This window comes from Rhipicephalus sanguineus, unplaced genomic scaffold, assembly GCF_013339695.2.
Source record: "Rhipicephalus sanguineus isolate Rsan-2018 unplaced genomic scaffold, BIME_Rsan_1.4 Seq892, whole genome shotgun sequence".
NCBI classification, from domain to species: domain Eukaryota; kingdom Metazoa; phylum Arthropoda; class Arachnida; order Ixodida; family Ixodidae; genus Rhipicephalus; species Rhipicephalus sanguineus.
In genome coordinates, this window is record NW_023616223.1 from 1 (window position 1) to 25,732 (window position 25,732).

At 45.5% G+C, this 25,732-nt stretch overlaps 1 protein-coding gene across 1 annotated transcript; it reads left to right on the plus strand.

Moving 5' to 3' along the window:
- Positions 1-4,169: 4,169 nt before the first annotated feature.
- LOC119378596 (mitochondrial sodium/calcium exchanger protein-like) lies at positions 4,170-24,418 on the plus strand. The gene is given in 19 exon segments (XM_049411779.1): positions 4,170-4,384; positions 5,342-5,494; positions 6,594-6,646; positions 7,291-7,347; positions 7,750-7,853; positions 8,539-8,706; positions 9,290-9,866; positions 11,059-11,074; positions 11,527-11,674; positions 13,062-13,190; positions 13,584-13,738; positions 13,741-13,776; positions 15,273-15,306; positions 15,309-15,418; positions 16,228-16,413; positions 17,212-17,287; positions 20,970-21,050; positions 21,501-21,565; positions 22,178-24,418. Coding segments are annotated over 19 exon segments (2,367 nt in total). The 5' UTR covers positions 4,170-4,345; the 3' UTR covers positions 22,358-24,418.
- Positions 24,419-25,732: the final 1,314 nt, after the last annotated feature.

The following is a 25,732-nucleotide window of genomic DNA, read 5'->3' on the forward strand; positions in this document are numbered from 1 at the left end:
CTGCATGCTCAGGACTCCAGCAGCAGTCCGCAATCTATGAGGTTCCTGAACTAGAGAAGATTTGCCTTTTTTTTCCGGGCAACGAAGATCACACGGAGGCTGTCATTGTGACGTCTTGTGCGTCATGCACACATCCAACGGATAAACGTTTCACAATGCGTCTGCGTGACCATTGGCTTTAGTTTGCCAATCGGCCGGCAGTCGCGTGTATGGACGGAAGACGCTCAAGCTGGGGTAAAATCACTTCGGAGATTTGGTTTATGTACGAAAAAGCAGCTGTTAAACGATGTTCCGCCACCAAGCGCTTCTTTTCACTTAAATTAGCTCGCGAATGACGAAGGAATTATTTTTAAAAAAGCGTTAGTTATATTGTTGAAAACGGAGTGATTGCGTGACCGTTCGTCTATCATGATACTCCAGATGACGAAGTGTTGCGTGAAATGACTAGGCCAGTTAATATGCACACGGCATGTCCAAGTAGCAAAAACGCAACATAATCAGGCGAAATGAGATACCTAATGCTGTATGCTGTTCATGAAAGGAAACACAAGACAAGGCTGTACCATAGTTCGTTCTACTACGGGGACAGTGGCAATATTTATTATTGCGTAAGCGACAGGATGTCAGCTTGGAAATATTACCGTTGAGTCTTTCGGAAGCTGGCGCTATGTTTCGCCATCGTCGTCTTAATATTATTATTTCTGTCCTTCGTTAAATCATTCTGATGGCCGCGCGTACACCTGCCCATGTTGACTGAAAAGGGGAGGGGTTATGGGGGAGGAAAATGTGGTGGATTCTGTGAATGAGTGAGGAAAAGACGCTATTTCCGTCCCCACTTAATCCACAATGAATTTACATAAACCAGTTCAACTTGCTCTAGTTCTCCATCTTATTGTAACGAACACTTCCGCATACTTCTACACAAAAAAGCTTTTGGACAAAGAAGTTTAAATCAAGCGGTACTCTGCACAGTCCTTTATTTTACAACGCGCGTCGTCCAGAGATTTCTGACTGTCCCCACTTCACGTGGCAAGCCCGCCAGGTAAGCGATAATTCCCGGCATACGCGCACTCGCCACTCGAAGAGGTTAGCTCGTCCGACCCTGTTTGCTTTTCTCTTATACACACACAGTGAGCGTCGGAGAGAACGGCGGATAACGGGTCTCGCCTTTATCGCCTACCACCCTTCGCTCTCAACGCGCCACGCAGTGCGCGAAATCGGGGCCGCTACACTGCATGAATGAGCAGCGCGCACGAGCGCTCGCGGACGCCGCGTTAACCCACAGCGGGGGTGGCATCGCTCGGAATCAACACTCCCGGCTTGCCGGCGGCGTTTAACGTTACGCGTAGTCACGGTTCGCCGGCGCTCCATCCTCCCAAATACTGTTGCCCGAGATGCTTCCGTTCTCTACTGCGCGTAAATAGAAAGAATGGAAGCCGATGCTGCGTGGGAGGCACCGGGAAAGGAAGGGGGGTGGGGGGTGGGAGTGTAGAGAACAGGAGTGCTGGCTGAAACTGAGTGTCGTCGGAAACGCACTCCGCCACGAACTTATAACCTTGTCTCTGTTCAGTTCTTCCCTTCCTGTTCCTGTGTTCGCCGCACAAAATATGTATTTGTATCATTTACCTGGTGTTTCATGTGCCAAAATCACTATGTGATTAGGAGGTACACGCAGCCAGCGTGTGTGTGTGCGGGGGGGAGGGGGGTGGTCTTCAGAATAATTGTGACGCTCCTAAGATTACTTAGCGAGTACTTAAATCGAAGTGCACGGGTGTTCTTTGCGTTTCGTCCTCATTGTATTGTGGCTGCCGTGGTCGGCAATCGAACGAGCGTCCTCGAGCATAGCACCGCTTGTGCTTATACACGATAAGCTGTACCACGGCGGGTAGCAGAAAAGACGAAATTCTCGATGCACTTTTTGCGGAAGATTTGACCGAAATTAACTTATGTAAAAAGTCTCGTATATTTAAAAATTCACTGTGCCGGGCTGTGAGTCCGTTTAGTGCGAATCAGCCTCCATTTACATTTTTAATACATCCTGTTTGGCCACTTGTCGAGTAACGCTGTCCTTCATTCGCTCATGTGCGGCTTACCATAGCCTCGGCATTGCATTAGGTACCGTGCGAACCACTGGTATAATTTTTATCGTATATAATTACTGATGTGTGTTACGTTTGCAAATCATGCAAACGTAAACGTTCAACACGCAGGATCATTGCAGCGTACTTGGTTACTTTATCACGTTTGCGATCGCTTTCATGCTATCTCGCTTCATAGCTTACGCAAGCAATACGAGCCGCGTGTAATTATCAGAATTTCACAGGCCACACAGCGCCTACTAAGCAGACGAAAAGATAAGTCTAAGTGAAAACAAGCATGTAAGTCGATCACTATCACCACGCCTGGAAAGTTTCAATCCTTGGATCTGATATTCAACAGAAAGGCATATGAGCGCTTTCTACAGATGATTACAATTATCTAAAAGTACAAACTTGTTTTTTTTTTACTTTGTTTTCGTGCGGGTTACAGAGGCAGCATTCTTTGGTCATTCAGTTACAGTACTGTGTCATCCGTTATGTGCAAGCCCACGTTGTTTTTAACGCAGACTTGCAAACACTCTTCAACATGACTCATAATTTTATTTTACGCTGACCTGGTATTGTTAATGTCTCAGGTGTTTTGACATGCAACTGCTTCAACTCAACATAACTGATCGCTTTATTTTTCGCCTGCCCGGTATTGTTGCGCGCTTCTTAGCATGCAACAGATTGTATTTCTCAAGGCTGCGTCACTCTCTCAAACAGAAACATCGTTATTCGCTACACATTCCAGAATACTGTTGCCAAAATTACTGGAATTTGCCGAACTTTCACCAATAAACTAAAATATCCAGAAACATTGTGATGACGTACACTTTTCTAACGCTTTATATACGCAATATTAGCTCCGGGTTCGTAATTCTTTCCAGTGATGCGCTCACTATGTTTGTAACGTGCTCACCCGTATTTCAATGGCAGTTTCGTTTAAATATCTATTGACCTTCGTAGCATAGAGAGAAGGAACTCCTGGTGTAAGAACCATGGGTTTTTGACAGCGTAGCAGCTAATATTTTGCAGTATATGTTACTGCTACAACGAGGACAAAATATTTAATGCTATTTGAAGCCCAGGGCGCAACACCTGATCTTTTGTATGTTCGCTTAATTCTCGCATGATCTGGAAGATGAGTCAAACTAGCTGTACTACGTACAGCGATGTCGTTCGTTCCTTTAACAGTTGTCAGAATTCAATGCAGAGCTTACGTGCGGTGGCTACCCCAGCTGGCAAAGCTGACCATTAGTTTCTTTGTGACTTTTTGTAGTCTCCTCTATTCTCGAAATTTTCCATTGTGTGTTCCTTCAACGCGTTATTTCAGCACTGTCTTCGTGTTGCCTCCCGTTACCGTCATAACAGGCGCCTTACAGTGCGGAAAAACACTCGAACGAATCTTAATCGGAGAACAATAAACGGGATTCCACCGCAGCTGCAGTATCGTCGCGCTCGCCTCTCGACGAGGCTTTGATCAAGAACGGGGGACGCAGTCTGGCTCAGCTTATCGGGCGTGGTGGTGGCTGCGTACATCGCACGCAAAGGTATAGCGGACGCGAGCGAGACGAGACGCAGCACGAGAGGAATAAGGCGAGCGGGATTGGGCTTATCTAGCGCGGAGACATGTTTCCAACGGCATTGCATTCACCGTCCCGCACTTGAAGCGGCGATGTTCGCACTTGTTTCGCGAGGTGTTCGCGATAAGAACCGCAATGCACGGACGGATGACGCGATTCCCTTGTTTTTACAACGTCCCCTAAAAGAACAAAAAAATCTATCATAACGGCACTTTATGCGCTATACTGCTGAAATAAAAGAGAGAGAACTCCTGGAAGTTGAGCACTGGGAAAGGAGGATGAACTCCCGTGGCGGGAAAGGAGGGGGTGGGGGAATATAGCAGAACAACAAGAACGACATATCATGTCGCCTCCTCTACACATCGCGTTTGTTTTTTTGCGGTCCAAAGTACGCGGACCGTCGTTGCAATGTCGTGATTGGCACGCAGGACGACACCGGACGTGCAGGGAGACCACGTGACCGCTCATCCTGGACCAATGAGTGAGCAGGTAGCGCTTCGCGAGGGGCACTACTTAAGCGGTGTCCGGGTTCCGCGGCCTCAGCACGGGTTCGCCCCTTCAGCCGATGCATCCGAGCGAACGAGTTTGGAGCGACTTTTACATCGTGCCTTTTCGTTCCGACCAGTTCTCAGAAGCTACCTCGTGCCTGAGACCTCGCGTTAGCGTCTACCATACTCCGGAATGGTGTCCACAGCTGCGGTCGAGTTTATGGCGGCTTCGGTGAGTCGGTCCTCCTACTGTTCAGTTTACTTTCTTACGACGTCGTCCACTAAAATCTTACTGGTCCAACTAAAGTCGATAAGTCACACCACTTTCGGGGCTTACCCCCATCTTCTCGAAATGAGAAATTGAGATATTCAGAAATTGTTTCCTGCCAACCACATCCGAGTGCCTCTAATTATAAGAATATGTGGCGTCACAGTTGATATATGTGAATTCTTGCCGTTATCCTTGCTTTGAATGGTCCCTTAAGCTCTTCATACAATAAGCTGTAAACCGCGTGGGGGGGGGGGGGGGGGGTAGCAGTCTGTATAATGTTGTGCGTGCCTAAAGTAACATTTCATGCAAGCCTTCTACGGTACTAAGAATAAGATTGCGGAGAGAAAAATAAATAAATTCAATATCTCAGAGCTTTATGCCTGAATGCGTTTTTCTTTCCTTTCCGCAGAGAAACACCATGGCACAATTTTATTGTTCGTTCCCTACTGCCTTGCTATAAAAGTCATCTTATTATTTTTTTTTCTCGTTTAGTACCATAATAATCCTCATGGCTTATTTTTCCAGCGATTTCCGGATATTTGAAAGGCTTGGCCATCCTTCTCTGCAGTACTCTGAAGCAAAGCAAAAAGTTAACATTTGTTAACGCGAACAAACAATACCTCCAGTTCTCGTGTAGTCGTGTGAATGAGCTGCTGCAATTTTCCAAGTAATTGTTCGATAGCGCAGATATAGAATAGCGTTTCTGAAGTGTCTTACGCCTGTCCGCATGGACCCTGAAAGTTAATGAAAATGTTTAAAAAATGAGTGAGTAAATATCGTAGCTACTTTGAGCTCGTTGAGAAGGCTTCCGAGCTTTTGGTCGAGCTTGTCATGCTGGCGTTGTTGCATTACTACGTGGTATATTGAGCAGCAAAACGGCATACGTCAAAGCCTAACCTTTTCGCACCCCTTCTGCAGTGTCGGGACGTGACGAGCTTGAACCTGACTGACAGGTGTGAGTATGTTCGTTCCGAACCATCATGTTCAGCCAACATGGGCTACATCAACTACATCGAGGGGATCTATTGCCTCTTCGGCCCGCAGCACTACGTGGAATCTCTGCTGCTCACGGTAAGTGCGTTGTTCAAAACAGCGTCAGTAAAAAACTCTCACGATCACATTAATCATTGCATGAAAGAAATGGCGTGAAAAAAATATGTAAGTTATTAGAAATTTTATAAACACAGCTATCACACTCGATGAATAAAATAGAAGACGTTATCGCGATCATAAATAGGGAAATAATAGATCAACACGGAACTTTTACTAAATAAGCTACAATCACCGCCATCGCATTTAACATCAGCGTTCTAGTTAGCTTCGTATTGCGTCATACAAATACCTTTCACATATCCAAATTTCTTACTTTTATCAATGGTCATACTGCAATGACAAAACCTCGATTACATCTCATTTCCCTTTAAAGCCTTTTTTTTCTTTCGCATTCTTCATTACATTACTTCCCAGATTCCATAGCTTGCTCTTAACGCTCAGTATTTTTATTTAAAATAGGCTACATGTTCTCTGGAGGTTCTTTGTCTCTTTAAGCTGAGTGTTCCGTTTGTTAATTTCGAGCGAGAACATTTCCCTACTAACGCACGAGCTTTGCTGCTTCGAAGGTTCGGAGTTGCATCTTGCCACCACGAAGCCGGCACAAATTGTATTCGTAGACAACAGCAAGCTCCAAGATATTCATCCACTTGCGTTTCTTTTCTTTTGCTAGCTTTCACTATAGAGATTCGTTTAACTGTCTAAGCCTTTGGGAGAGCTGTGACTCATGGAAATCACGAAGAGCAGCTAGATTTTTTTCCTATGCTGACGCATGCAATAAACAGCTGTGCCCTTCGCATCTCGTCGTTAAACCATCCTGCGCCACATGGGCGCGACAGGAATTGCCCACTTTATGGATGTCCCTTAGACAGCGTCGCAGCCATAGTTATACGTAGTTGTGTCGCAAACAAGGTGCTGAAGCATCCTCACAGATAAGAGCAATAACAACGACCAGTGAATGCGCGGGGGGGGGGGGTGGATTACACCATTGCGTGCACAACGGTGATGGCGTATATTGCATAAATATTGATCATATTGCAGTACCGTAACTTGCTTTGATGTCCTATTATTCTCTACGTATCACTTGGATGATTAACGTACTGCCATTTTCTACTCGCAGGTGATGTGGTTGCTAGTGTTGTTCGTCGCCCTCGGCGTCACGTCAGGTGACTTGTAAGTGACCGTTACTGTGTTCACACGCGACGACTTACTCTTTTCTCATACCTTTGTCGGTGTTATAGTTCTTTCGCGGACATTCGACTGCTTCGTCAGCAAGTGCAAAAAAACTGAATTATGGAACTAATCTATTTCTGTATAGTGCGTAAATATGCTCATTTGCCTACCTCGGCATTGGCGAGGGAAACGCGTACAGAAGTTCAAGTTGCTTCTTTCTTAGCACGCTTAATGTGCCATCAGGACAACAGCAAACGAAAAAAAAAAAAAAAAACAGGAATGCTGCAGTGTGTTCTTATAATAATACAACATAAACTAAGTCGCTTACGTAAAAACGCTCATAACACTCTACCACCTCTTCTGAAACACTACTGTATACCGCGTGGTATATCTAGCAATTTTCTACCAACTAAGATAATTATTGGGGCAGCGTCGAGGACCATGGACGCTGCCCTAAGGCATTTTCTGTCAGGACGTTTTCAATAAAGTTCACTGTATCTGTAGGATAATTATTGTCTTTTTTAACATTTTCGTCTTATATGCCACAGTGTGCGACACTGTACGAACGTGGGAATAAACTGCTTATGTCTATACATCCAACATTAATGCAATTAATTGCATTTTTCGAAACATTTTCTTTACAGCCTGACTCCAGCCTTGTTCGTCATCTCAAAGACACTCCGCATGTCCCAGAACATGGCAGTATCCTTTGAACTGTAAAACAGCGGTCTACATCTGTCCGAATGAAAGGTTTGACGATAGTCGAAATGTTTTTGCACGAAGCCTTCTTCGTCGTACGGGATATACATTTCCTTCTCTTAATACCCATCACACTGGAGGTCAATCTTGACGCTTTCCATGCGTTCAGCTCAATTCTTTACCGTGGCAACCAAACCCGTTTTGCATGAATCTTACCACGTAATTTTTTTGTAAATCTTAGTGCTCACAATTTTTTATTGTTTCAATATATGCGCTTGATAAAGGAAATAACTTCACATTAGTGTACTATTCCACTTGAAAGACAATTATGCCTTGCTAAATGAAGTGTTTTTAGGCTTCAGTACAACATATCTTTATATCAAAAATGCCTTGACTAAAGTGCATGGTGTCACACTCCTCGCATTCGGCAACGGTTCTCCGGACATCTTCGCTGCCCTGGCAGGTGTGAGGCAAGGATCGTACGAGCTTGTCATTGGAGGCCTTGTAGGTGGGTTGAGCTCGATAATCCTCAATGAAATTTGTTTAACGCGCACTGTTGCCCCAGCGCATTCGCTAACAGACTCCTGTTGATCAATTTAACGGCATAAATTGCGGCGGTGTGTGAATAACACGTTGAATCATGATTCAGTGGAGTACTGAATGCTTCGCAGACCGACCAGTCTTAAACTCAAAGTGAATTAGGCATCCTTTCAACACAAGCAACATCACTTGTTTTTGTCCCAGTTACGAAAAATACTCGTCGAAACAGTCATGAACGTAAAAACTAATTCCATGTTAAACATCAGTCAACGATGCAAACGCGTTATTGCGGTGTAAAATAAATAATTTTTATTACGTTACGGTATGAAATAAATAAGGGCTACGCAATCTTTAGCTCTTTTAGCGATGTTATAAATATGAGGGTCGCAGTATTCGCAGAATGTACTAGTAAATCCTAGGAAGTCTAGCAATCATGAAATCATTCATGCGCAATTAAAAGCGCTCAATATTGCCTAACCAAGCCCATCAGCATCAACTGGCTTTACATAGTTCACGCAATCGAGTTGGCTCGTTAACAATATCAGTAAACGTTTTGTGATTGCTGTTATGGACAAGCTTTATTCCCACAAGGCGTGACGTTATTTCCAGCATGAATCATTGGTACCAAGGGCGAAATGTTCTCTTCTACGTAGGTGGTGGGATATTCGTCACCACAGTTGTTGCCGGGTCGGTGTTCCTCGTGAAGCCCTTCAAGCTGGCTGCCCGACCATTCCTGAGAGACAGCGTGTTCTACTTCTCCGCAGGGGCTTGGGCCTTCTACTTGTTTTACACGGGAGCGATCACCATGATGCACGCTATAGGTACGGTGAAGTCTAGTTTTGTTTAATCTTTTTTTATGGTAACACAATGCTAAATAACATTGTAACAAAAGGGAGAATTGAGAAAGAAGGGTTAACCCTCGCATATGGTTGACCTACCCGTAATGTTTGCTTTTCACTGGGAAACACAATTATTCAAGTCATGATTGACGCAAGCATTTGCTTGCGATGGTCTCGTGATTATACTTTAAGAAATTCGTAATTTATAAATCTAAGAATGTTCTTGCGTAAACGTGTGCTCCGCGAATCGCGGCGTTGTGAGATAAGACGTAGTGCAGAGCACGAACTCGTAAAGACGCACTTCAGAAAAAAATTGACACTTGAAATCGTTTAGCGTAAAAAACGATGTTGCCGGCAATATTATCCAACTGTTAAGTAAGTCCATTGTTTGTTGCCAAGGTTAATCAAAAATCATGAATCAACTTGAGGTAAGATCACGCAACAGCGACAGTGAGTAAACTAGAATCCTGGAGTAGAGTGGCATATATAAAAAAACTGAGCATTAAGAAGAAACAAACGCAGCATTCAGCTCTGAAACACTGAGTTTTGCCTGTTAACCACGCAGGTTTCATCTGCCTCTACTGCGCATACATTACTGTGGTCGTCGTGAGTGGAATAGTTTACCAAAGGTACCTGGCCAAAGAACAGGATCGCCAACAGCGAGACGAAGAAAAAGGGTGCCACGACGAAAAGCCTCCCAAGAACGGTAGGTGCTTCTCCAGTCGACCAACGCTTCTGGCGCTGGCGGTTTGCAGGCTCGTACTGCCAAACCGGACGGGCGCCATGTCTTGCGTCGGCAGCGCCATCTCACCTCGGTGCCTGTCGCCCGGATCGTGCGCGTGGATGCAGAAACCTGCCTCCGAGCTTTTGGCAGACGGCTTCGCGCTAAAGTGCACCGGAACTTTCTCCTTTGGACAGGAGAAGGTCTTCCGAGACCCGCGTCGGTCGCGCGCACTTTCACCAAGAGGTGTGGCTGCTAAAAGACGGATTCGGCGTTTCTGTACCTTCGCAACGCACATAAGGTATACCAAAGCTGTCCTTTCGAATTTTCTCGATGCTTCCCGTTTCGCCGTACTATTCCTGCTGAATATGACGGTCCTTGGCGCCTTTGTCTCCCTTCTTGCAGGACTACCTCGAGAGTCGTAAGCTCTCCGAGTTCTCATATCTTTTGTCGTTCTGGCTGTTGGTTTTGTTTATTTGTTTGTTTCTCAAGACGCAACTGTTCGTCGCTCGTTGCGAGGGCTCTGTACTGTATCCAAGGCCTACGAAACTCTGTCTTCTTCAGGTCATCTAATGGCCTTTCCCGTTGTTTTCTACCTCTCCGCCAACCTTTTCTGAAACATGTTTGTATTCTCTAGAAGTGCACACTTTTGAAAGAGGCGTGCTCTTTTGACTCACACTTGTTCAGTGCTGGTTTTCTGACATGGTTGCTGCCGTTTTCTTATGCTTGTAATGTGTCTATGTGCTTGACACGAAGATGGGAGGAAGCAATGTCGGTGCAGTTCACTTTCGTGACACGAACAAAAGAGTGAAGAGCATGCAACTGTGAACACATCGCACAAAGCGCATCTCTAGCATGACGAATTCTCATGTGGGTCTGACGTGTTGTAAGCATGCTGCCTGATCATTTCGAATATTGCGATGCTTGCATGAAAGCATGCCACTTGTCGACTGTAGCATGTTTATGGACATGCATGTCATTCAGCCGATGTGGGTTTGTACTTTCTTTCGTTGTTCGTGAAAAGAAAAAAGGACAACATTGAGACGATTATCGTTGCATGAGTACAACGCGCTTCGTGATATTTGTGCTTTCCTATTCATCGCGTTGTTTGATTTGATAGCCACAAGTCGTCCGCATATCCTGCGTTCGAGTGCTGCATTTTTCTAGCCAACTCAGAGTGCTAGAAGACGCCCTCTTATCATACCCAGCCGCGCCGTTTTTTTAAGCCAGCATTTCTATCCCGCTCACGGTGTAAGATATACACACTTACACCGTGATCCGCTCCACGTTAGCGTTCTTTTATTGTATTAGTGGTCATAAGCGAAGAGATCTAAGAAATGGAAGAATTATTCCATGGAGACGCCGTATTAGTGTCGCGGTATGTGAACTAACAAAGTGGTTTCAAAATCTAAGCAAATAATGCCATTCAAGACTATAGTTGTAACAAAGTGTAGTTTAACTTACTAAGAAGTAGGCCTTGAACAAGGTGCTGCATGAAAGTTGTAGTTATTTCAGAGTGAAACCGAATAGTTGGTTGTATTTCAATCTCAGAATGAATGCAAAGTGCTCGAACGCAGGACAAATGCCTTAATTCTTGGGTCTTTGTCTTCCAGGCCCCCCAGCGCTAAGGTGGCGCCTCACCGCCCACAGTGTGGTGTCCCGCCCAAGAGCATTATAGCCCCCAAAACACACGCATGGCAAATGCCACCCGTAAAGCTTAAGACAAAATGAGTACGTACCACATGGCCAACCAACCCCACAAACAAAGAAAACCACCAGGTACCACATTCTTGGTCACAAGAACAGGTACATCGCTACAGAGTCAATAAAAAGGCAACGCGGACACGTGCTTTGCATTTAGCATAAAGGGATGACGAGAAGGCCAACGCAAAGACACGTCCGACGCAAACGCTGCCCCCTCTCCGCATCGTCTGTATAAGAAGATAGCGAATGCGAACGGAGACTGCGCGTGCATCGAGCGTGTTCTTGTGGAGGTCTTCTCGAGTCCTTTTATGGTAAATCTTCAGTGGTATATACCCCGAAGGTACCTGTTCTCACATTCTTATACCTTACTTGATTAGCAGCCAGTCGCCTACAGCGCTATTTCATATGCTCCTCTTTGGCGCTTCGTTTCGGTTACAGAGGCATCCACAGTTCCAAGCGAACTGACGTTCAATGGAAGGCGGCACGTCTTAGACGACCCTGAGCGCTCCTATGTCGTGCCAATTGGTGAGTATACAAAGGTTCATTGGCTACTTCTATTAGTGATCACTTTTACGACAGTTAGAAGGTAATTTGCTGTTCGGTAGAAATACTTCATCATAATTACATTTCTGACTAAGCGCTCACTGATTAAATAGTAAAGAGCAAAGTAGTGAAATTAACGAAACAGGGACAGCATTCATAAAAGCAGCAATAGGGGCTAGTGGCTGTACATCTTCTTGGGTAATCCTGCTTTAATGTACTAGGACGGACTAGAGACACCATAGACATAGAGCGCAGACACAGAGCGCTCCGCGTCTCTGGTGTTTCTTGTCCGTCCCAGTACGTTAAAAGCGTGATTACCCAGAAGAATTCATAAAGGTATCCATTCGTAAAGAATCTCTGCTATTGGCTAGCCGGCTTGTTTAACTTGAATTTGAACCTATTTTCTTGGAAAATTTATATTTCTAGTAGAGGAAGAGACTAACGGACCTAGTGCCTGACAGAGGCCTCTGTCTTCGTGAATTCAGCCCAGGGGCCCGATTCACAAAGCGTTTTGTTCATGTGTCTTGCCATTAGAGATATCCTTCCGGTAACAGTATAGGGGCATCGAAGATTACTGAAACTTTTAAAGACGATAGTCTTTCTTGGGGAACTTAAATGCAGAAATTTTGGTCTGTCTTTCTGTCTGTCTGTCTTTCTGTTTGTCGTCACGTCCCTCGATTCAGCCACTCGGCGAAAGTTGAACCATTTGCCCAAGGGCCAGCCGTCTTGAACTGGTACGGCTTCGCACGAGCTCATTGTTGTGTTTCGGTTCGGTTCTGTATTGCACTGTATGAATGCCATGGGTTGGTGTTGAAAAACTTTAGTTTTGAGAAGGCCAAGAAGGTGAAAAAAATATTTAAAAAATGAAAAAGCAGCGTTGTGGGCGGCCTTCAGGCTGCCGGTTGTGGGCGCCGCTCTGGCGTTCCTGTTTTACCCAGGCGACGTGTAAATAAAAGAGTGTGTGGAGAGTACTCGTTGAGTGCGGACGTTTCTCTGCTTCAGCGCTTCGCGCCAAACCGCGTTTTCGGGCTGGCTGGCGTCCCCGCCAGTCGCGTTGGTCACCGCCGGTCTTCGCCTGCTGCTGCGCCGGGACTACCAGCACGCAACACAGCACTCATGTTTCCCGACGTATTGCCAGATGGCGTCCATATCTCACACAGCGCCTCTTCTATCGTCTTTACACGACATTTGCAGCGAAGCACGCAGATACGCGGCCAATTTTTTGTTTCGAAGAATTATTGCTTAAGCGATTTTAAGTGCTTTTTTTTTTTTTGCACCCAGATCTCTAATCGTATGCGTTTCTAAAGGTTATACAGTCGCATGCGCGCTGTTGCTTGACTCCTTCCGTCCGATTTTTTTTTTTCTGTAGCCTTCAGGTACTTGAAGACCGAACCGAGCAATGATGTTGAAGTTGCCGAGAAAAACACAGTGCCAGATCCCGATGAGGGTGTCTATTACATCAACCTTGGCGCTGACAGCCTTGAGGAAGAAGTCGACGGTGAGTTCATGGTTTCGTGATGAATCATATCAAACAGTCCCATCAAATGTTTTTTTTTTTATTGAGCTATCTGCTTACCGGACAGGAGTGTACATGACTCAGTTGAACCGCAAAATTTTACACATATAGGCATGCTGTGCATAAAAGCATACCGCCAGTACTCGTTATCACTGGCTTGCCTGGACCAGCATTAGTTTAATGCCGGCCAATGATGCATCATTCTGACAAATGCTGGATAAAAGAGGACTTACGGTGGCGAATGATGGTCAATTGACTGCAGTGCTAATGTCGTCCATCAACTGATTAACAGCAATATTGTCTTTATTCCATCTCAGTAGAATGATAAAGTTTCCTACCAATTATAAAAAAATATTCTGTCTTTTTTTTTTTCAGTGGACACACTTGCCATTTCTATTGATAAACCAAGGAGAGCCTCGAAGCTGGACAAGGCTCCTTGTATCGCACAGGAGGAGGAGAAGAGTTCGACGGGCCTTGTACTGGACGTGATCAACAAGCTCCTCTCTGTTTAACTTAGACGAGAAGGAGAAGGAAGCCGTTCCTGATGTACCTCGTCAGCATCTTCAAGGTACGTGCCTGTTCTGATTCGTTCTAGCCTAACACTTTCGAACAGAGCAAAAGAACAAAACAATCAGAATAAAAAAATTATTATTAAATGTTGGGTAGTATTACCCAACACTTTATTAGTATACAGAAGGAGGTCCTATACTCAAAGAATCTATCGGGACCTCCAGTACAAACACAACTATGGTATTTTGTTTGCAATTCAAAGCACGGCAGCACGAAGTTGTATTCAAGCGGAAACAGAGAACATTATAGAACAAAATGCGCAATTGATTTCATAGACTAATACTACTTTAGTATATCAGATGGTAGCATGTGGTATGCGAAAGTATAGCAAAGGATAAGCGCTTCAACGCTTCAACAAATGCAGGAAAATAGTAAATGTTAACGGGGATGCTCACGGTTGCAAAATTTACTCCACGTTCCGGCAGGTTTTGTGAAGTTCAAGGCTGCTTGACCGGTTCAGTAGTATCATACAGAACTTATACACATCGAAATGTAATTAAGGTTTACTTCTGCGTCACCTTATCTGATGTGTTTTGCACGTTGACTAAAACGCGACGGGTAGGAAGTGAATCGGTATTAGCGAGTAAGTTGCAATTTACTGATCTCTTTCGACGTGAGTCGTGTTGGTGCTGTTACTTGGAGAAAAAGATTAACTTCACAGTCTTTTCAAGGGTAAAGGACCACAATATAAGCAGAAGATACAAACACACTCGTGAACCTGACACGATGTAGCAGAAGGGTTGTCTGCACGGAATGGTACTACAGATATGTGTTTACATTGTCGTGTACACAATGTTATCTGTCCTGAACAGGGTGTCCAACGTGTTTACAAGAAACAATGCTATCCACGTTGGCACTACGGTAATTGAGTCCAAGGTATTAGAAAAAACTACAGATTAACAATAAACGCAAGCATTGAATCACATAAGCTTACTGGCCTTTGTTATCCTTCGCCGTGGCATAGCAGCAAGTTCACAACCAAGGAACTGCTGCTGTGGTATACCGGGCGCTAGTATTCCACAGGGCCATGTCTTTGTGTATTTACACGGTAACTTCAAGGAGCCTTAACAACATATATATATATATATATATATATATATATATATATATATATATATATATATATATATATATATATTATATATATATTATATATTAGCCGCTTTCGTGTTCTGACCTCGTGATAGCTGCTGTCTCGATATTCCGTCGTTTGCAGACATTGCACAGGACTACAGATTGGTCCTCAAGAAAGTGCCCGGTGGCTCCCGCGTACAGGTAAGGCAATGTGGTACGGGGAGATTATTACCACCATAGCATAAAGTGCGACACTTGCGCTACAATAGCACACCCAAAGCGTGCTAAAGGCATCCTTATTGAGTAGCAAGCGGAGTCGGTTCTTGATATATTGTTTTTCTTTTTCGTATGCGTGTGGTATCTCTGCACAGCGATAAATAGGGTGAGTAACTCCATCTGTGTTGCTCTTTTCTTCCATAGATCCCTGTGTTCTTCACACTGGCAATAACTACCCCATGGTGGACCTCACCCAGAAGAACAACAACTGGTGCCGCCCTCTCAACGTGATCCACTGCATTACAGTCCCTGTGCTCCTAGTCTTTGTCTTCGGCCGTAGTATTCATTTTGTGGAGTGCGTAGCATCCACGTAATGTTTTGTATCATTGACGAGCTTTTCGTACAGAAACTATGGAGGAGCTTGCATAGACCCATTCATTTACCGAGTATGCCGGCTTAATCATTCGAAAACGGATCGTTTCCATTTCGCCTTGGGAATACGTGATGACCCTAATGTCTACACAAATAATCATCCAGCTGCACTGTGCCTAATGTTGAATTCAAAGCGGTTGAAGATGCACTCATAAACGTGTGCTTCCCACGTTTACGTCGAGTAGCACGTTAGGCCCCTTTTACAAGGACTAATTTAAAACGGAGGTCAGTACTATATGAAGATGACTTCGGGTTTGCGAGTACCAGCGCGCTTGCTTTCTTTTCTTTTTTTTCCGTCTGTGTCAGAGCAACAACGCACAATAAATACTGTCGGCTTAGACTGTCGTAAACTTCGAAAAATTCGTGTATTTCTATCCGTCGTCGTGTTATTAAGAACTTAGGATCTGAACCGCGTTAATGCTGGCAACCTTATGCTCTGAACCATAGTAGAACAGGGAATTGAAGCAGTGGGCAGGAGGCTAGTTCCTTTCATCGCGACACAGACACACAATGTTAAACAAGATATGCAGCAGCAAACAGGAGCGCGCGTGGTCTGCAGAGTCCGAAGGGGAAGTATTTTTATCATCTCGATAACGTATATAGTTTAAGGATATTGTGATAAAAGTACGCTTAGAGCTTCGGGACACCTATAGTTTCTTCCGTCCTGTTCTCGCTTTTAACGAGATTTGCAACCTTCTAACTTTTTACTTGCATGGGAAAAGTGGAGATCGGCGGCGTGGTTCCCCTCTGGACAGTTGTAGCCGCTGTAGGTGCTCTGATTGGAGTGGTCGTGCTATTTACGTCTGAAAATGACAAGGCACCCAAGTACCACTTCGCCTTTGCCTACGCCGGCTTCATTGTTGGCGTCGTGTGGATCTACGTCATCTCCATGGAAATCGTCGTTTTGTTGCAGGTGAGAGCTGGTGCCGGAAACGACCAAGTGCGGAGCACTACAGGGGACCGGCTTGTCGTCCACCTATCTCATGTGGCGTGATCACGCTCACAGTAGAACGCTCAATACAGGCCATAACATTGCTAGCAATGCTCAAAGCCGTGTTAAAATGAACGAACAAGGTCTAAAATAACATATTTAACAGAAATAGCCAAGAAGTATCGCATTAATTAACTCAAAATCGCTAAAACGTTTCGAAAACGTGGGGCTGACTCCGGCGGGGCGCGAGAGAGGGCGCCAGCGCCTCGCAGAGCGAATGAATGCGGTTCCCGCTGCGCCGTCTCTGCGATGTCGCTGCGTCGGTACGTGACCACATCTGATGGGGAAAACAACCTGATAGAACTCGCTGCAGACGACGCGTATCTCAACTGCCGTAACAAGCAGGAAGTCGATAAAGCGTAGCAAAAAAGTAGCACATGTAGCACACTGAGTTTGTGAACCTGCCTAACAAGATTCTTCTCATGCCGGGGACTCACTGTGAATTACGCAGCACTTTTGTAAAAACACGCTTGCAACAAGTGTATACCCCATTCTTTGCTACACGGCTGAAGTGAACAGATTACGAACGATTAAAATGAACAGTTCTGATTGTGATAGTGATAAGGAACTGCAAAATTCGGTCTGTTAATTGTAGTGACTTCATTGGCACACCTGTAAATGTTGTGAATAACATGTAAGCACTCTCTAACTCTGGAGCAACGTTTGCCCTTGTTATGCAATTTTGATAACATCAATGCAATGTTGCTTTTTTTTTCGCAGGCCGTTGGCATTGTGTTTCGCATTAGTGATGCAATACTCGGACTGACAATACTCGCATGGGGAAACGGTCTTCTAGGTAAGTGACTGCATTGCTGTCGAGTTCAGGTAAATAGTGCAGTAATGTATCAAGAAGCAGTGATGGGCCCGTGCACTGACATAACAAGAAGATGCGCCCACTGCAAACCTATGGTTCCGGTAGCATCTAGGTCATGCTTTTTGTAGATTCTACGCGTTTTGAGGGCTCAAGATTTTCTAGGGTTTGAATAATTACGCTAAGTGTTTCCGAGTAGGAAATGTTTTTTCAGAAAAAGAAAGACGAAGCTATCTTGTGTTTCATATCTCTCACAGGAACCGACTTAACGAATGCGCGTGCATCCTCCAATCCGTGTGTAGTTGTGGTGTAATACTCACACAGTGCTCACATGGGCTTTATATGGGACGATTTCGTAATAGCAATACTAAATAGATAAGAAACCTTGATGAAAGCGAAGCATACAACGCAAGATCGTGTAATCTGTATGCCCTTCATGGAAAATGTCCTTTAATTACCCACATGTCTTAACTGGACATGTGGAGCAGAAACCTAGAGCAAAAACATGGAGGGTTACAAAGGGGGTTCAACTTAAATTGAGGACGACGCAGCGAGCAATGGAAAGGAAAATGATAGGTGTAGCCTTAAGGGACAAGAAGAGAGCAGAGTGGGCCATGGAGCAAACGGGTGTTAAGGACATCTTAGTCGAAATGAAGAACTGGACATGGGCAGGGCATGTAGCGCGCAGGCAAGATAACCGCTGGTCAATAAGAGTAATTGACTAGATTCCAAAAGTAGGCAAACGCACGATGGGGAGACAGAGAGTTAGGTGGGCAGATGATATTAAAGGGGCCCTGCAACACTTTTTGAGCAGGGTCAAAAAGCGCTGCCAATCGGTAGTCGAGGCTCCGAGAACACGCGAGCCAAATATTATAGCGAAGCGAGCGGCCTGGAATTTACAATAAATTCTCAAGGTCAAGCTGAAAATCGCTCCCTCTTCTCTCGACAAATGATGGATTAGTCCGCAATATATGACGCGATTGTCGTCAGTTCCACCATTGGCTGATGTTATAATCACGATAACACCCTCATTATTACCTTAGTTGTTCATTTTGAGTTCAATAAGTAGATAATATGTATGTTTATATTGTGTTATGCCGTTAAAACACCGCACAAGCATTAATATTAGCACTTCCGGTCTCACCGACAGCTCGTCTGCTCGTAGTTGCGTGGTTGCGTTTTCTTCACCATGTGCAGTGCCGAAATCGTGAATATTTCTGTGCTTTTGACCATCGCCGGTTGCCGTTGAGAGTGGCAGCCGTTCGAGTGTTGCCTCGTCAGCTGGAAACTGCATCGTCGGCACGTTCTCGCGACCGACCGAGGCAGCGGTGCAGCATTTCTCTGATAACAATGCTGGCGCCGGCTAGCTTAGGATACCTGTGTTCGCTGTACGGCGAGAGTCCCGTTCGCTGTCTGTTCAGTATGTCATCGAGCCGTACCTCGGCGTATCCTCCCCGTAGTCTCAGGTTCCCGAGAAACCGCGACACAGCAACCGAGCAGACTCGCATTTTCACGGTAGCTGCAGACAGCCGGGGGATGGGTCCGCGCCGGCCCGATGCCCCGCGATCCTTTCTTCTAGTCTTTAGTTCTTTGTTGTCAGCCCGCACTCGCTGTGCGCCCGCATTCGAAGAGCAAACAGCATCGAAGTACCGCCACTGGGAGAAGGGTGCACGCAGCTTTGCCGTGTTGCATACGATTCAAGCGCGAGCAGTGCGACGAGGCGGTGTATCGGAGTGTGGGTCGAAACCCATCTCAGCTGTCATTCGTTCCAAACGCGCACGCAAGTTTGCGTCCATGGTTGGCAGAGCGATGAAAACACAACGGCAGTTCGAGGTGCACACCCAACATTACCAAACCGCCTCGCAGTTTTCAAGCACGCGCCATACACGGTGCCATGGGCTTCGCCGCTCGGCGACGACCGCGCGAGCCGACCGGAAGTGGCGCCACAGACCACGTGGTTGCGCCGAGACGCCAGAGAGAAAAAAATGAAGAAAAAAAAATGCCGCCGGCGCTGACGTCGCCTCCTCGCACCTCCGCCCTCCCTCCCTTCACGCCGCGCGCAGCTTTCCGCGCGCTCGCTGCGTTGAGTTGAGGGAGAAAGCTGCGGAACGTGATCTCTATAATTTGGTAACACCACTTAGACTTGACGGATTCGAAAAATTTTTGCGGCATATGACTCGTGAAAAGTCATACGTCAATAATGAGACTATTCCAATATAACTAAGAAAGGTGTTGCCGGGCCCCTTTAAGAACTTTACGGTCATAACGTGGCAGCAGCAAGCACAGGACCGGGTTGATTGGCGGAACATTGGAGAGGCCCTTACTGCAGTGGACGGGCCAGGTCTTAAACGAAGTCCTTTGGATGTTCTCCCAGGCCTCCTATACCACGGGGTATCGTGATAATCTCTTGAACTGAATTCAAGCAGTTTAAGGAGTAAAAGTCGAAGGCTAAATTTTAACACGAAAGTGTTTCATGCCGGGGTCCACCAAGACTTCAGTAACGTATTTCCGTCACGGAAATGACGTCGAAAAAATATATATGATCAGATGGCAAAGAAAAAAGGTACCGTCAACGGGCATCGAACCCACGACCGCTCGGTCCGCAACAACAGATGCCGGGCACGCTATCCACTGCGCCACGGTCACAGATTCAAGAGGCTTTACGAACGCGCCTTTTATATCTACCGCTCTTCCGGTCGGCTGGGTGGTGGTCTTCTGGGAGTGGTAAGGTAAAGTAATTCATCATTGCTGTGGCCTCCGCGACTAGTACCTGCAACGCGTTACACGTCCGTCCCATTCGGCGCGTTTTCAATAGAAGTTGAATTTTGTCAATGCCTTAACACACCGCGAGGTGGCGAGCTTGGACCAAGCGTCGTAAAAGCGTCGGCCTCGCTCAGCAGCACGCTAATACAAACCAAAAATAGCTCTGCGACGCGCGCCTGCCTCACCTGGCTGTAAAACCGCGTTCCATGCTCACGCGCTCGCCCCGAGAACAATCGCGGCCGGGGGGCGGCACGAGGCGCTTTGCGTTTCCCTCTAGTCCGGCCGTGGTGTTCAATCACATTTTAACATACCGTGGTATGGTGACCAAGTTCTGCGTCCAATATACGACACTTCTGGCTATCACACCTCGTTCTCTGATTACGCTTTCAGCGTTAACTACTACAGCTACCACAATGGTTTGTTTATCATTTAACATGGACATTAGTCGTCGGAATGGAGCTGTACCACCAATCATCAAAGTGGGTTCATCCACGTTAAATGGTGTTATAGCTGCCAGACATCAATATACATTGTGCAAAATCTCTTATATCGATGTACAGTGCGCATTCAGTTACTTCTGTAAGGGCACGCTTTACTTTCGTGTTATTCCGATTCCTATGACGGAGGGATCAACCGTGTTTTTTTGAGACCCTCCTCAACTAGGCATTTTAGTCAGCCCGGTTGCATAACCACGAGGTACCTATAATTATTCCGTGTGCTTTTATTCATTATGAACATCAACCCTCAAGTTCAGTTTTGGGGAGGGAGAGGTCAATATTTTAAGAAATGCTATGAAACTCAGCATTGTATTCATGCGCGTGGCTTGTGAAACATCATGCTCGTGAAAACGTGACGTAGTGGAACAAGTATATAAAACTTCTTTCTCCAACGTCTTCGTTTTCAGACTTCCTTGCCAACGTGAACATCGCAAGGAAAGGCTACCCACGAATGTCTATCTCGGCATGCTTTGGAACACCGTGCCTGAGTATCCTTTGACAAATCAAAACAATTTCTTGTACAAATTTTTTCTCCGTATACGTATCAAACTGCACTATTTCTTAAGGTCATCTCCCGTTGCGGTTTTTCCTTGTCGCAATTCACTCACAATGAGCACAGAGAGAGGGCAATGCAAGCGTGCGACGAATCTATCACCCCCGCATGTTTTATAGCGTGTATAATTTGCTGCTACCAAGAAAGCATTTCAGTCCCGCGACGTTATTTTTTTTTTCAAAAAATTGTCTCGGGTACAGCGAAGTGGCTACTTGCAAAGGCAGTCTACTTACAGGTAGACTGCCTCGTGCTCCCCGCAAGGCAGTCTACTCAGCACCTCAATTTTACAAGGTTACTTTCACCGAAATTAGGATCGCAGCTGACTTGGAGTTTTTTTGTGTGTGTCTGCATCTATTCGCACTGTCTCCTTAACTACTTCCTGAAGCTCTTCTACTCGGTGTTGGAATTCCGTCCATTATTCAGTTGGCAGGAACGAACAACGTTCTTGTGGTGAGTATACGAAATATGTTGATTATCTCTTCCATGGGGTGATGTCACAGTGCTACAGCGGTGGCTAAAACGCGTCATGATGTTTCTGCAAGATTGTTATTCTTCCACAGCCGTTATTGCGGAAGATTAACAACTTCTTCTGCTGTTGATTTGTTTACCTGTTTATTTAACGCTTAATTAAAACTTAGATGCTCTGTTTCGTGCCATACAAAGGTCTCTTTCGTAGCAATCAAGCAACGTTCAGCTCCATTCAGCTCCAGGATTCATTTTTGGCGATTGCTTCACAGTATATAACAAACAAAACGTGATCAAATTGTGTGTTTGTCGCCCCAATACAGCAGCATGCAATCTGGTGGACCTTGCAGTGAAGGACTGCGTAGTGCATCTGATCACCTTGTGTACCATAATGTGACGTGATTATGAACAGTTGAATCTTCTCAAATGCTCCCGTATCAAAATCAGATCTCTGTTGCCCGAAATCACACCGAATTGTCGAGACATTTCCCGATTTATATACATTTTATTTTCATTGGGTCCTTCCTTGGAATGCTGCAGAGGATGCACCGATTTCCTTTTCCTGAGACTGTTCTCTCTCCGTATTTTTTTCACCAGCTTCACTACACCAAGCTCATCACGGTGCTCTTCTCCGGCCTAGCCACCAGCCTACTGTCTTCAATGGCCACGATGCTGGCGACCCGCTTCGAGAGTAAGCGCTTCTATGGCGGCGTGCTCCTTGCGATCTACTTCACGTTCCTCGTCGTCGCCGTACTCGTTGAATCAGGATTAGTGTGAAGACACACACACAGAACACACAGGTCACACACGAAGCAGAAAATGTGTAAACTCTGTTTACCGCTTCCTTAATTTGCTCAACGGAAGGAAACGTGTGCGCTGCGTGGGATAAGGTGTTTTCCACAGGTGCCATACTTGTATCCTTCACACCGCTTCATCAATATTGGAGTGGTGCTTAACAAGAGGGCGTGGTGGTAATTGCTCGAAGAGTGGGTCAGTAAGCAGAAGCTTGTCGAGCTCTGCGGGACAGAGTTTACCGGGCATTCGTGCTCTCAGCTAGTCGCTGTTTTTTTTTTTCCTGTTCTAGAGAGCCGGCCATTGTAATCGGCGACACGACATGACGTCCACGCTTGCTCGTGGAAACCAACACAAAGTACACGGGAGTTCAAGAGCCATGGTCGGCTATTTTTTGTGTTCTTCGACAGAAGCCTATTGTGAGCAGCTGAACTCGCAAAGGTGGTCTCACCGAATAGACGCCACTGTCAAAATACGCACACACGAATACCACACGAGTGCTCGTTTTCAATTACATCATTTTGTACAAAGCAGAAAACCATGACGTCTGTCTGCTTGTGCATGCAGAGGCTCGCGAAGGAGATGGTGCTTTTTTCTTTCATTTTTTTTTGCGTCCCGCGCAAGCAGGACCACCCAGCGCATTGTATGCTCTTGTATTTTGTTAGCGTCTGATAAAATTTTTTGGTGCGAGCGAATTATTTTTTGTACATTTTTGCGTTTCTGTGTTTGGCTGGTGATGGTGAAGCATTTGCTTCTGGGACGGCGTTTTAAAGGGACCCTGGAACGAATTTGGCGACAGTGTACAAACTTCTTGAGTGGGCAACTTCGAATCAGGGCAGACCGATTTATGTGCCTGCAATTTATTAAAAGGCTTTAAGCACCCACTGTGGCACATATAGCAGTGGCGCCGCCACATTGACTTTTCAGCCCCCCCCCCCTCCTTTCATCTGGGACGTGGCACGGTTTTGTGACGTCGCTCACGCGAGTGAGTGGATTGGCCTCTCATCGTCTCTATACCGGAGGAGAGAACGTGAGCGGCCGCGTTTGTGGTGGCACCTGGTGGCGTAGAGACCAACCAGGCAAACGCAGGGCGTGGCCTCCGTGATCTTCCGTGCGCCGGCGGAACATCGCGGAAGGAAAAGCTTAGCCCGACTGCTCGGCGAAGTTCTTGAGGAAGAAAAGCATGGCCTCGGATGAGAGTAGATTTCAGTCACCTGCAGTTTCATCTATGCAAGATTATTCCTATAATGCGAATGAATTACTCCAGTTTAGACTAACCGCTTGCGTAAATTCAAGAACCGTTTCAGGGACTCTTCAGCTTGGGTGTTGCGGGGAAAGTGTACATAAATATTTATTTGCATTTTCGTAAGACCAAAGTATACACACTGACTGTTCCTGACGCTCTTTTGAGCCTGTATTTGTTTCTTGAAACGTATACGCATTATTTATATCGCAATTGAAAATATACATCCTTCAAGTTACCGGACTCGTACAACTCCTGTGACTGGCATGATTTCTTGTTAGAATTTTTTTTTCGAGACTTACTTTCTGAAAGCTAACTACGTCGTTAGATCTGATACGCAACTTTTTCCTGTTTCATTTTCTCTTCTTGGCCTGCGCTATTCTGAATCTCTCCCAGTGCGGCTATAGGTAATGGCGGCGCTGTGCGTGCGTTTTACATTTCACCGCCACCCAGTTCTACCTATAAAAACAATAGTCCTAACATTTTTTTTTTTTGTTCCCGTGATGCCGTTTCGTTCATGCGGCATGACTTTCGATGAAAAAGCTGGCTGTGTTGACGCCCAGACGGCGGTGAATTAGCAAGGCAGCTATAAACACAACGAACATCAAGACGCTTTTCTTCCTCCAAGTGCACCCATGGTCTGGCGTTTTCCGAAATCTCTAATGTGGATACGTATGAGCCGTAGCGTGGAGTTGCTTGTTGAGACTATTTTGCACATGCATTTCTTACTTTTGTATGTTTATATTATTAGTTGCGATGTTTGTTTCGTACTGACTGCAATAAATTCTATTCGTTGTTCCAAATGGCGTCATGTTTTATTGATCAAGTTCTACTTTGCTTCTCCTGAGCATGTACAGGGAGCGATCAAAAGTTCCCTGGCCTCGTTGCCATAGGATTACACGGGATAGCGGCTTGGGAACTTTTGACCACTCCTGTACGAACTGTTGACGTGACCTATTTAAATAGGTGTCAGCAGATGAAACTTCTGCTATCTGTGATGGTAAGGTGTGATGAAGGCAACAAGATGGCGCAATATGTAGTTATTCTGCAACTAAACAATCTCAGTAGCATGACTTCGGTAGCCTTCCAATTCCAAAACTATCTATGTTCTGTTATGTGGGCGTAACAATGCGCACACATAAAAACAGTATGAGTATTTCAATGTTCCGCGTACATAAGAGACGCGTGCTGTACGTTATTAGCGGCTCGAGCAACGAGTGACGCTCTTTTTTCTCTTCCAAGCACTTCCGGTAGAGCACTTACTTCCGGTTTACCGAATATTCAGAACACGTGTCTTAAAAAAATAAGACTAGTACGAAATGAAAGGTTCTAGCTCAAGTTCAGAGTTATATTGAATACCACGATATCGGAGCACAAGTTTGCTTAAGACAAGGACCAAGTGACTATCAGAATAATCAATGCAAAATTTATTGCATGACTTCATTGAAGGAGTAGACGGTTTTCTAGTGAGCGGCTGGGATCGTTGCGCCACCTGGCGGAGCAGGTCTCAACCACGCGCTTATTTCTGCGTGGCCTCTGGGATCCGCTTCGGTCAAGTTTAGTCAACCCAAGAATACAACAATGAACTCGAACACTGACTTGCGAGCGCCACTACCAGACACCTAAGTCAAGGATTAGGGTCAACTACAAATGAATTACCTTAATGTCTATACGCCGACTTTCAGTAATCGCATGAGCTTATAACGTGCGCCAAATAAGAGAACAGCCAAGATCTAATATAAAATGCCACACGAAGCCCCGTCAAACCTGCACTGGAGAACCGTTGGTTGTAAATCACTTTGAAGAAAGTCGTGCACGTGTCCGAAACACGTTTTGTCATGCCAAGAAAATGCCTTCTACATGTATTTCGCATTTGACGCTTCATTCACATTTTCAACTTCACTTCTCAAACTTCTCACATTTTGTTTTTTGTTTTTTTTTTGTCAAGCGAACCGTGTTGTTTGAATGAAGTAACAGTTACGATATTGCTCAGAGCACTAAATATTCGCGGCGAGATCGACCTATAGGTGGCAGCACCGTCAACCCTCTAGTGTGGATACTGGTTTCGTGTGGTGTGTGTAGAAGTGCACGGGGCTTCTGTTTTCACATCGTGATTT